Source organism: Mustela putorius, unplaced genomic scaffold (genome assembly GCF_011764305.1).
Source record: "Mustela putorius furo isolate JIRA1106 unplaced genomic scaffold, ASM1176430v1.1 tig00003853_pilon_pilon_pilon, whole genome shotgun sequence".
Classification (NCBI taxonomy): domain Eukaryota; kingdom Metazoa; phylum Chordata; class Mammalia; order Carnivora; family Mustelidae; genus Mustela; species Mustela putorius.
The window spans coordinates 49,912,771-49,925,164 of record NW_025422005.1 but is presented as its reverse complement, the minus strand read 5'-3'; the positions used below and the strand labels follow the sequence as shown (position 1 = coordinate 49,925,164).

At 38.3% G+C, this 12,394-nt stretch overlaps 1 protein-coding gene across 2 annotated transcripts in view; it reads left to right on the top strand.

Moving 5' to 3' along the window:
* Window positions 1-12,394, top strand: part of TM2D1 (TM2 domain containing 1) — a 48,119-nt gene that overhangs the window by 35,156 nt on the left and 569 nt on the right. For both annotated transcript variants that reach the window (XM_004751656.2, XM_045064625.1), the window contains exon 6: window positions 10,351-10,480. In XM_004751656.2, the coding sequence (XP_004751713.1) occupies window positions 10,351-10,461 (111 nt within the window). In that variant the 3' untranslated portion in view covers window positions 10,462-10,480. The remainder of the gene's footprint in view (window positions 1-10,350; window positions 10,481-12,394) is intronic.

Sequence of the window (12,394 nt, the reverse complement as noted above, 5' to 3'; positions counted from 1 at the left end):
AGGTTTTATGCCATCAGTGAAAATGGGTTTAGGGAGACCTATTAGGTATAATAAGTTGAAGTTCTGCCCTAGAGGAACGTATAGTCTATCCCCAAAGTGTTGTGATAATAAGATTCCATTTATTATCAGAAATAAAATGTTCCCTTGGGAACTGCTGGCTTAAAATAAAAATAAAAATGAGTTATCTTGATTTTTATCTTGTTTAAATTCTTTGAATTTTACTAAAAATTTTAGAAGCCTAGGCTTTTCAGTCTAGAGCATGAGCAAGGATCAAGTTGTAGGTTCACTTCTGTGTAAGCTAGTTTGTTTTATCCCAAAATATAGCCTATTCCCTTGCTCTGTGACATACATATACTATTGATCAAAGGAAGGACTAAATCTGTAATCACCCTCAATCAGTTACCAGTACTAGAAGAATTGATCTAAGTCCTTGATAGTTCACAAGATGTATGATAGCAGTATATAAAAACCAGTAGACATTTTAGATATCAAATCTTTCAAATAGCCCTCTCTGTATTACTTATTTAATCCTGGTGTGATTAGTTGGGGAAATAAACTGGATAACTAAAGAGACTGATAATTTGTGTAGCCTTTGCTCTGTTATGTGATCTTAATTAGGTAGATTTCACTTAGTTCACTTTTATTTTCCTTTTTTTTTTTTTTTTTAAGATTTTATTTATTTGAGAGGGAAACAGTGAAAGAGAGCATGAGAGAGGAGAAGCAGACTCCCCGTGGAGCTGGGAGTCCGCAGCAGGACTCAATCCTGGTACTCCGGGATCATGACCTGAGCCGAAGGCAGTTTGCTTAACCAACTCAGCCACCCAGGGGCCCCTCGCTTAGTTCACTTTTATTGTGGGCAGATATTTATTCAGTGAATTAAAGGAATGTTCAAAAAACAGAGAGTATCTTAAACTGGTTTTGAGACTAATCCCAAAGCTGGGTTTTCTTCAGGAGATACCATGTATGAATCTTATTCATTTCTTTAAAAAAATTTTTTTTTAATTTTTAAATTAACATATAATGCATTATTAGCCCCAGGGGTACAGGTCTGTGAATTGCCAGGTTTACACACTTCATAGCACATACCTACCCCAATGTCCATAACCCCACCACCCTCGCCCTACCCTCCTCCCCTCAGCAGCCCTCAGTTTGTTTTGTGAGATTAAGAGTCTCTTATGGTTTGTCTTCCTCCTAATCCCACCTTGTTTCATTTATTCTTTTCCTACCCCCCAAACCTCCCACGTTGCCTCTCAACTTCCTCATATCAGGGAGATTATATGATAATTGTCTTTCTCTGATTGACTTACTTTGCTAAGCATAATACCCTCTAGTTCATCCACATCCTGGCAAGTGGCAGATTTCATTTCTTTTGATGGCTGCAAATCTTATTCATTTATTAAGGAATGATGTTTATATTGGTTATTTAGGATTAATACTAACCAGGTTTTGAATCAAATGAAGTCAGGGGTCTGCATATATAACTTCTGGCACCTTATAGGAATTTTGGTGTTTAATTTAAATGTGACTAATAAGAGGGTTTTAATGGCCTCAGATTAAAATTAACCACACAGAGAAGTCAACTATGAACACAAAAATGTAGTTTGACTTTTAAAAGTATATATATTTTTGGGAGAACTGGAATGGACACAGGTTGCATCATTGTCCTCTAATTGCAAACAGTTGAGTCACTTTACTTTTTTCACCAGGTTAATAGGTCTTTAGGAGATGATTTAATCTTGCCAGTGTTAGTATTTGGATTCTTCATATGGAGAAACTCAAAAGTAGATTAGATTGCATAAAAGGGTGCATTGATAGAGGTATATAAGGTATTCTTAGTTTTTCTTTTCCTCCTTAATTCATTCATAACATTTTAAATTTGTAAGATAATATGAGTTACCTAAGCCAGTATGACTTCAGTGACAATGCAAAGACATTAATGAGGGAGCATAGATAGCTATTGTTAAAGGTTAGGTATTAAAGTACTTACTAGGGGCGTCTGGGTGGCTCAGTGGGTTAAAGCCTCTGCCTTCGGCTCAGCTCATGATTCCAGGGTCCTTGGATCCAGCCCTGCATTGGGCTCTCTGCTCAGCAGGGAGCCTGCTTCCTCCTCTCTGCCTGCATCTCTGCCTACTTGTGATCTCTGTCAAATAAAGAAATTTTTTTTTAAAAATCTTAAAAAAATAAAAAAAAGTACTAGTAACCACATTTTTTTCTTTAATTAATTTATTAAATGTTACAGAAATATGTTCAAGCAAAAATACATTTTCCACCAACAAAATCAAAGGTTTATAAAATTGCAAAAAAAAACTACAATATTAATAAAGTTTACATAAAGTAAGCTCTCTTCTGGTGTGGTAAAAAAATGTATATATATATGTAAAATATAAAATTTGTTATTTTATCCTTTTTTAAATATACAGTTCAGTAGCATTAATGACATTCAAAATGTTGCACAACTGTCACCACGATCTATTTCCAAAAATTTTTCATCACTGCAAACAGAAACTCTGTACCCACTAAGCAATAACTCCCCATTTCCCACACCTCCCAGTCCCTGGTATCCTCTGATCTATTTTCTGTCTCTGGATTTGCCTATTCTAGGTATTTCATATAAATAGAATTGTATATTTGTCCTTTTATGTCAGGCTTATTTTATTTTAAATAATGTGTTCAAGGTTCATTGATACTGTGGCATGTATTAGAACTTTGTTCCCTTTTATGGCTGAAGAGTAAGTATTCTGTTGTATGTATATACCACATTTTGTTTATCTGTCCATCTGTTGATGGACACTTGGATTGTTTCCATGTTCAGGCTATTGTGAATCATTCTGCTATGAATATTTGTGTATACATATCTATTTACAACCCCTGTTCAGGGGCACCTGGGTGGCTCAGTGGGTTAAAACCTCTGCCTTCGGCTCAGGTCATGATCTCGGGGTCCTGGGATCGAGCCCCGCATGGGGCTCTCTGCTTAGTGGAGAGCTCTCTTCCTTCCTTTCTCTCTGTGCCTGCTTGTGATCTCTCTTTCTGTCAAACGAATAAATAAAATCTTAAAAAAGAAAATAAATAAAACCCCTGTTCAGTTCTTTTGGGTATATACTTAGGAGAACAGAAACTTTTTTTTTTAGTATTTTATTTATTTTACAAATAGGCAGAAAGAGAGAGAGGAGGAAGCAGGCTCCCTGCTGAGCAGAGAGCCCGATGCTGGACTCGATCCCAGGACCCTGAGATGATAAACAGAGCTGAAGGCAGAGGCTTTAACGCACTGAGCCACCCAGGCGCCCCAACTTCTTTTTTTAAAAAATATTTTATATATTTATTTGAACAAGAGAGTGACAGAGGGAGAGGAGAAGCAGGCTTCCCACTGAGCAGGGAGACCCATGTGGGCCTTGATCCTAGGAACCCGGGATCATCACCTGAGGTGAAAGCAGATGCTTAACTGACTGAGCCACCCAGGCCTGCAAGATAAACTTTCATATACAGCTAATGGAAGAGACCTTAGATTGGTTAAGTCTTTTTAAACAAGATCCATAAGATGTAAATAATAAAGAAAAAAAATAGTGAATTTGATTACCTTAAAATTAAAAAATTCTATTTTAAAAAAGATACTATACGCATAGACCAACGTATCACTGAACAGACTGAATAAAAGTTTACTAGCAACAAGAATTGATATGTGGAATATACAAATAATTTATGCTAATCAACCAGAAAAGATAGATCCTAACAGTTAAATGAGTATAGTAAACTAATAGGTGATTCATAGAATCACCCAAATAACTAGTAAATACTTCTGGGCATTTACTCTGAAAAAAATTATACTGCTGTCCACAAGGGGTTATGTGCAAAGATTTTGTCCATTACAGCCTGTTTGTGTAACAGGAAGTTGGAATCAACCTTAGATTTATACACTAATAGGAGAATGGATGCATCCTCTAACACTCGGCTGCAATTAGAAGCACTTACCTAGATGAACATATACTACATGGAAATGTCTTAAAATTATAGCATGCTGTGAGAATAGTTTAAAACTGAACAAGGTCCACAACAATAATATTTGGATAAATTAAAAATATATATTCAGGAGCTCCTGGGTGGCTCAGTGAGTTAAGCCTCTGCCTTCAGCTCAGGTCCTCTTGGGGTCCTGGGATCGAGTTCCGCATCAGGCTCTCTGCTCAGCAGGGAGTCTGCTTCCTCCTATCTCTCTGCCTACTTGTGATCTCTTTCTCTGTCAAAAAAAAAGGTCTATCTATCTATCTATCTACATATAAATAGATATTCAAAGAACATGTTTTTTAAAAAATAAATAAGTATCCAGCTCATATACCAAATTAAGTGTATAGACTTTAGCAGCCATAGAGGAACTTTAAGCTATAGACTTTGCAGCCATAGAGGAACTTACCTCTTAAAGTAAACAGTTCAAGATTTTTTTACATTTAAGCTGCAAATAAAATTTCATGGTAAAGAGAATCAGAAACAAATAAAAGAAGAATTTAAATTCCACCCAGTGCCTCCAGACCACCACCATTTCCTTAGGAGAGAAAGTGTGGTAGTACAAAAGATACCCATATTAAATCCCAGGAACCTGGGTATATTACCTTATTTGAAAATGGGGTCTTTGCAGATGTGATTAAGTTAGGGATCCTGATATGAAGAGACCAACCTGGATTATCCAGGTGGGCCCTAAATCTAATAATAAATGTCCTTATAGGAGACAGAAGAGGAAAAGATTGACACAGCAAAGAAGGCATTGTGAAGACAAAGACAGAGATTGGAGTTATATGACCATAAGCTACAGAATGCCAAAGACTACTTATTGCTGTCAAAGGCTAGAAGAGTTTTAGAACAGAGTCTGTCTCCTCTGAGAGTCTCTGTAGGATATGGGGCTGTTGCAGATAACCTTGATTTTAGACTTCTGGCCTTAGGTCTGTAAGAGAGTAAATTTCTACTGTTTTAATCCACTACGTTTTTTGGTAACTTGCTATAGTAGCCAATAGGAAACTAATATAGAGGGATATGATGTTGCTTTCTTGTGGTTTTTAAGACTTCTCACACAAAGACCTTGATGCCGATTGTATAAAACAGCTTCCTACAGTGTAGTGGCCTTTCTATTTCCCCTTTGGAAGATGAAGACTGTAGCAACCTCTTGGTCCATGAAATGGATCCACAGATTTTGGAAATCTGCCCCAGCTTATCAGATGGAAATACTTCATGCTGTAGTATTTGGCTTTAGGCTATTTCTTCCACAGAGAAACCAACTTGTAATTTTAGGTTCCATACTCTTGTTGTCAATGAACAAATGGATATAGGCATATTTAACTGAGTAAAAAATTTCTCAGCATGGGATATTTTTAAAGACTTAGACTTTCACAATTAATAATTGAATAATATACATATAATAAAGGAATTTATAATGGGCACATGTACATAAGTCTATATGAGATCCTTAAAAACGAATTTTTAAAAAAATTTTGGTCAGGGAATATGGATTTGAATAATTGAACATTTTACAACAGATAGTTTTCTTAAACATTAAGTAGGATGAACAATTTCTTCTTCTTCTTTTTTTCTCTCTGTCAAATAAATAAATAAAATCTTTTTTTTTTTTTAAGATTTTATTTATTTATTTGACAGAGAGAGATCACAAGTAGGCAGGAGGCAGGCAGAGAGAGAGAGGAGGAAACAGGCTCCCTGCCGAGCAGAGAGCCTGATGTGGGACTCGATCCCAGGACCCTGAGATCATGACCTGAGCCGAAGGCAGTGGCTTAACCCACTGAGCCACCCAGGCGCCCAATAAATAAAATCTTAAAAAAAAAAATGTCATAGTCATACAAGATACAGAACTTTAAAAGTACTGTATAGATCAGCTTATTCTATTCCTCTTTATATGGGATACAAAACCTGAGATCCAGAGAGGCTCCCTCCTCTAGCTAGTTACTGACAGCTTTCTCTTCCAGTTTTCCTTTCCTCTAGAGCTTTCCCACAGTGACTGAATTTGGTTGTTTTGGAGGCAGCTGTTTAAATTGTTTTAGCAGAGAATATCAAAAAGAGCTGTGCTTTAGTGATCTGGCAGTGTGTGGAGGGGACACTGAAAACTAATGCATAATGAGGTGTTTTTGGCCATAGGTAACAGAAACCTCAATTTACATTTGCTTTTTTTTTTTTTTAAAGATTTTTGTATATTTATTTGACAGAAAGACAGTGAGAGAGGGAACACAAGCAGGGAGAGTGGGAGAGGAAGAAGCAGGCTTCCCACTGACCAGGGAACCTGATGTGGGGCTTGATCCCAGGACCCTGGGATCATGACCCGAGCCAAAGACAGCACTTAATGACTGAGCCACCCAGGTGCCCCTAAATTTGCTTTAATAATATGGTAGTTTACTATTATCATACCAAGAATCTAGAGATAAGGTAATTTTAAGATTTGTTAATTTAGAGCTAAAAGACATAGTGGAGCATCCCTCCCAATCTCTTCCCTTGCTTCCCTCCTATTTCTCCCTATCTCTTTCCTTCTTTCTCTTTGCCATTTTCAGGTCCTTTGGTTTGGGTCACTTCATTATATAGTGACTTCCAGAGGCAGAAAGAATCCATTCCCTGACCCTCTCCACCGCCCGACATACACATACCTTCTTAAGGGCAAATATGCTAACAGTGAACTTGCATCATTGGTCGTTGGCCAGAATTAGATTCCGTGCCCAGGCAGAACCAGTCTCTGGAAGGAGGAGTGGAATTCCCTTGCTAGAACTGGTTGTTGAGGAGCCACAGTCACAGAGTTTGAGGGGAGGGGAGCGGTATGAAAATGGCTAAGTTAGATACAGAGTTGGATCATGTATTCCCAGGTAATGCAACTGTATCCTTTGGGGCTATCTTCTCTACAGAACAGAGGAAACAAAACAAAAACACAAAAACAACACCTTGTTTTTTTTTTCTACATGTTAACGAATAACTTTACAAGATTGTAAAACATGTGGGTCCTAATTGGTTTTTAGTTAGTTTTACATTTCCCAAGAGAGGCAAGTGAGCCTCAGGTAGGTTTATTAGAAATGCATGACATGAAAAGGTCACATAATCATGTATTTTTCTTATTTCCAACCTTGAATATTTTTTTTCAACAAGACTAAGAGTGGTTGTTAGGGGAGATGGTGAAGGAAGAAAAAAAGAATGGGACAAAAGGCCTGGTTCCAAACTATGCACATATTCCTAATTAGGCAGTGTTTCTTTTTGCCATATGATTTGATTTGTTTCTACAGGCTGGGCTTTACTTTTACTTTTTTTTTTCTTTTTTGTTTTTTGAAGATTTATTTTTTTCAGAGAAAGAATGAGAGAGAGAGAGCATGAGCTGGTGAAGGAACAGAGAGAGAGAGAGAGAAGCTGACTCCCTGCTGAGCAGGGAGCCCAATGCAGGAGGCGTCCTGGGATCATGACCTGAGCCAAAGGCAGACACTTAATCCACTGAGCCACCCAGGCACCCCATGGGCTTTATTTTTTCTTTGTTCCCCTCGTACAGTCTCAAAACATAGTGTGACTTGTAGTCACTCATTGTTCTCCTTTTCGGCTTAATGCCGAGAGTAGTTTCCTTTGGGACCTTGACCACTGAAAAAGTTTTATTAAATTTCTTTTTTTTTTTCCTTCACTTAAAAAAAATAAGATTTATTTGAGAGTGAAAGAGCAGGGAGTGGGGAGCAGAAGGAGAGGGAGGGAGAGAATTTCAAGCCGACTCCAGCTGAGCATGGAGCCTGATGTGGGGATTGATCCCACAACCCTGAGACCAGGACCAGAGCCATAATCAAGAGTCGGACATTTAACCCACTGACCTCCCAGGTGCCCCAAGGTTTTTTTAAATTCTTAAATAACATTCATAAACCAATTTAACCATAAACCAAATTAGTTTCATCTTTGGCAAATAAGTCAAAGTGCACAACAGTACCCAGCATGGTATTTAGCACAAAAGTGCTTTGTGTTATTTGACTATTAATATTTATAGTTCACTAGTATAAGCTCTTTGCGGGCAGAGATTGTATCTCATTCACTGTTACATGTGTAATGCCTAGCACAGTGCCTGGAGTGTTGTAGTCCAGTCTATTTGTCAAATAGTTTAAAATACCAAGCTTATTTTTATTTAATTTATTTATTTTAAAAAATTTTATTTATTCTTTTGACAGAGAGAGAGAGAGCAAGTGGGGGAACACAAGCAGGGGGAGAAGGAGAGGGAGAAGCAGGATTCCTGCTGAGCAGGGAACCTGCTGTGGGGCTTGATCCAAGGACCCTGAGATCATGACCTGAGCCGAAGGCAGATGCTTAAGGACTGAGCCACCCAGGCACCCCCCAAACTTATTTTTTAAGCAAAGCATGTGCTACAACAGTGTTCTTCAAACTCTGGTTATATAGCCCCTGAAAGAATTTTTTAAAAAATCCCTACCCTCCACACGTTTTTAAGTTGACATTTAAGTTTTCCATCATAAGTTTAAATAGTTGCAAAGGATATAATTTCCGGTTTGCAAATATTGACATATTTAAATAAAACTGTTACATCAATTTAAAAATGTATCCAACAGGATATAAATACCATAGAAATTTAAATATCATTCATTTAAAAAAGACATGAATGAAGCCTTCACTAACCATTGTGATTTTTACATAGTTTCTTTTTCTCCGTGAATTTGTATTTCTAGTTCCATTCTCCCACAGAATTTTATCCTAATGTAATATATTTTTATGCTTGAAAAATCTTCTACAGATTAGTTTCATTACCATGATTTTCATGATTCACTAACCTTAAAAGATAAAATTTTCTGTAATTACTGGATTGTCATTATAATTGTTGATACACAATTGATCAAAACAGCATAAACATATTACATATTATAAAAATTATTTAGCAAATTATTTTTAAGCAAAAAAAAGGTTAAATGTAACTGGGAATGCATCTTTGAACAAGATAAGGCAGAGCGAGCATATTTTTTGGAGTCTTGATTAAAGGAGATTTCCTGAGGTGCCTGGGTGGCTCAGTCCGTTAAACTGCTGCCTTCAGCTCAGGTCATGATCCTAGGGTCCTGGGATCAAGTCCCGTGTTGGGCTCCCTGCTCAGTGGGGAGCCTGCTTCTTCTCCCTCTCCCTCTGCTACACCCCCTGCTTATGCTTTCTCTCACTCTCAAATAAATAAATTAAGTCTTAAAAAATGACTTAAGGGAGATTTCCTGATAATCTCTTGACTTGGCACATTAGAGGCAATGTGCCATCATAATACCTGGTTTGATGGCAGGTGTGGTTTATTGTCATCAAGTTTCTCCTGGAGAAAGGACCACAGGGAGAGGGAAGCGGGAAGGGGAACTAGCATGATGCTTCCACCATTGCTTGGTATCAGGGGTATCGCTTTTACAAAGAGTATTGATGGGAATTAAGGATCTCAAAGCTGATTTCCTTAAAACTGTCTGGGCTTACATACACCTTAGTAAATCTTTGTGTGCCTGTTAGGCTACAGTTTGAAGATTGCTATCTTAATTTGTGGAGATCATGTTAACTGGATTTTCAGAAGTGTGATTAAGGGGACACGATGGCTGTAATGAGCCTGTTTTGTTTTTTTCTATCTCTTCCATTCCATGTGATTCTGGAAGGAGGGTCAGTCACACTGCCTCACCTCCCACAGGGACTGGCATAGCCAATCACATTAATCCTGTTCCCTTGGCTCTAGTAATTTGTCCAGCAGTAGGCATAAAACCCAAAATCAGTCCTTCCCCGGAATTGGTATACAAACACTGAGGAAAAAGATTATACTTTCTTTCTACGATGAGCTGCTGAGCTTTGCAGATGTGACTCTGGAGCTGTTGGCAAGCAAGTGGGAGTGCCTATCTGCAGAATGAAGGCAGAAGAGCTAAAAGGCCCAGAGGCCAGACCAAGGGCCTCAGGGGGCATGGAATTTCAGTCCTTGAGGCTTTGGTTCCTGTGGCTCTTTTGATGCAGTGATCCTTCCCAATATCCTTCTCAGCTGCATGAGCCCCTAAGATGCTTTTTTTTTTTTTTTAAAGAATTTATTTATTTATTTGACAGAGAGAGATCACAAGTAGGCAGAGAGGCAGGCAGAGAGAGAGAGGAGGAAGCAGGCTCCCCGCTGAGCAGAGAGCCCGATGCGGGACTCGATCCCAGGACCCTGGGATCATGACCTGAGCTGAAGGCAGCGGCTTAACCCACTGAGCCACCCAGGCGCCCCCTAAGATGCTTTTTTTACTTGAGTTTGTTTAACTTGTATTTTGGTGCTGTTGAAGTAATTTAGTAGCAGCCTAGCAGAGTGAACATACAGTATTGTGAAAATGTCTTTTGTAAAATGGTAATTTTGAAAATTTTTTCTTCTAGATCGTTGGACCTTCAGATGGAAGTAGCTACATTATAGATTATTATGGAACCAGACTTATAAGACTGAGTATTACTAATGAGACATTTAGAAAAACACAGCTATACCCCTAAATATTTTAAAAAAGAAACAGTAAGTCATATGCATGAATAATCTTTATTATGGTGTATTATCTGTATAAAATTATGAAAATGTGAGAGCCACAGGAAATTTAAGGAAGTTATCTAATGTCATAAACCTCTCATTTTGCTTATCTAGAAACATAGGTCTCCATTTGCCTGAAACATCTCTAGTCTTCTGTGAAGCATTTTTAGGTACCCTCATTGCTCCTGCAGGTCCTGATTCAGTCTTTCTTTGCAGAGATTGTGGTTAGAAGACAGAGTTCATAACAAAAAGATAGCATCCAATGCAAAAAGATATTTCATAATATTACATGATGGTTATGAGGGAGGTATGTGTTATAGAGAGAGTTCAGTACAACATGTCTTTGCTGCTCTCCTGTTTTTCTGGGGTCAGTATGATCCTTAAACCTCTTCCTTCTCTTTTTCCCTAAACCTGAAGGTTGATTGAGTCTTAACATTGAACTAATCTTTTTTTTTTTCTTTTTCTGGTCAGAGAGAGCGGCAGGCAGAGCAGGCAGAGGGAGAAACAGGCCCCCCCACTGAGTAGGGAGCCCAATTCGGAACTCGATCCCAGGACTCTGGGATCATGACCTGAGCCAAACGCAATCACTTAACTGACTGAGCAACGCAGGTGTCCCAGCCCTGAACTGCTCTTAAGTATTTACGCTAACCTAAAGTTTGGCCGTGCCTATGAGAATTATTAAGTGGTCACAGCTTTAAATAGGTAATACACTTGGGTGAGTCAGAAATATCATCAGTCTTCCTGGTTCAACTCTCTGGTTCTCTAGGACTCTGCTACTATAAGGTTTTTTATTTCCAGGGCTGTGCATTGTCTATTCTAATAATCTTCCAATAATGCTAGATTTTTCTCAGGATTTTGATAGACTTATCAGGAAAATGATTCCCTAGCACAATCTCCTCTGCAGTTGAGAATTCCTGTATGACATGTAGGGTACAGGGTACTTGTTAGGTGATATTTCGCAGCTCTCAGAGAAGGCAGAGAGAAAGACAGCTAGGCTTTTTTTTTTTTTTTTTAAAGATTTATTTAGAGAGAGAGAGATTGAGAATGGAGACCAGTACAAGCGGGATGAGTAGCAGAAGGACAGAATCCTCAAATAGACTCCCCACCAAGCATGAAGCCTGCCAAGGGGCTAAATCCCACGACTCATGAGATAATGATCTGAGCTGAGACCAAGAGCCGGACCCCCAACCAACTGAGCCATTCAGGCACCTCAAGATAGGCTAGATGTTTTGGCCATAGTCCTAGTCCTAAGGGTTTTCAGGTGATTCTGTCTCAGAAGGTGCTTCGAGAGACCAAGAAAGGAACAGACATTTATTTTCTATGTTGTAGTGTATCAATAGGGTATGAAGTATAGTTTTGCCACAAAGGTAGATTGTTTTTCTTTTCTCACAGTAAAAATATGGTATCTACCTTATAGTTATTTTTGTGAGAGTTGAACAGTGACAGACCCTGTCAGAATCTGAGGAATTTATTCAACTGATTGTCCAAAAAGTTTTTCAGATCTTTTCTTATAAACTCTCAGAGTCTTTGGATTTAAATGAAGCTTGGAGATCCATCTGCCTCTTCTTACCAGGGAATAAATTGAGACCTGCGTAAGTTGAGATTAAGATATAACTACTCAGTACAAAGCTGAGTTTTTGGTGCCTTCCCGGTGGTTTCCAGGTTTTTTGGTGCCTTCCCCTCGTGGTTGTGCACCACCCACCCCACCTCATCCCCCCACCAACTCTGTCATAAGCATCTTCATTTTGGAAGTTGATAGTCCAACTTTATGAGAAAGTGTGTACAGTTTCACATAGTCCTATTTTCATGCTGTAAATTGTTGTGTCTCTTTCAAAAGTATACAGATTGTTTTTAAACCATAAGTGGAAAAATTAAGCAAATGCAATTTGGAAAGCAGTTTCT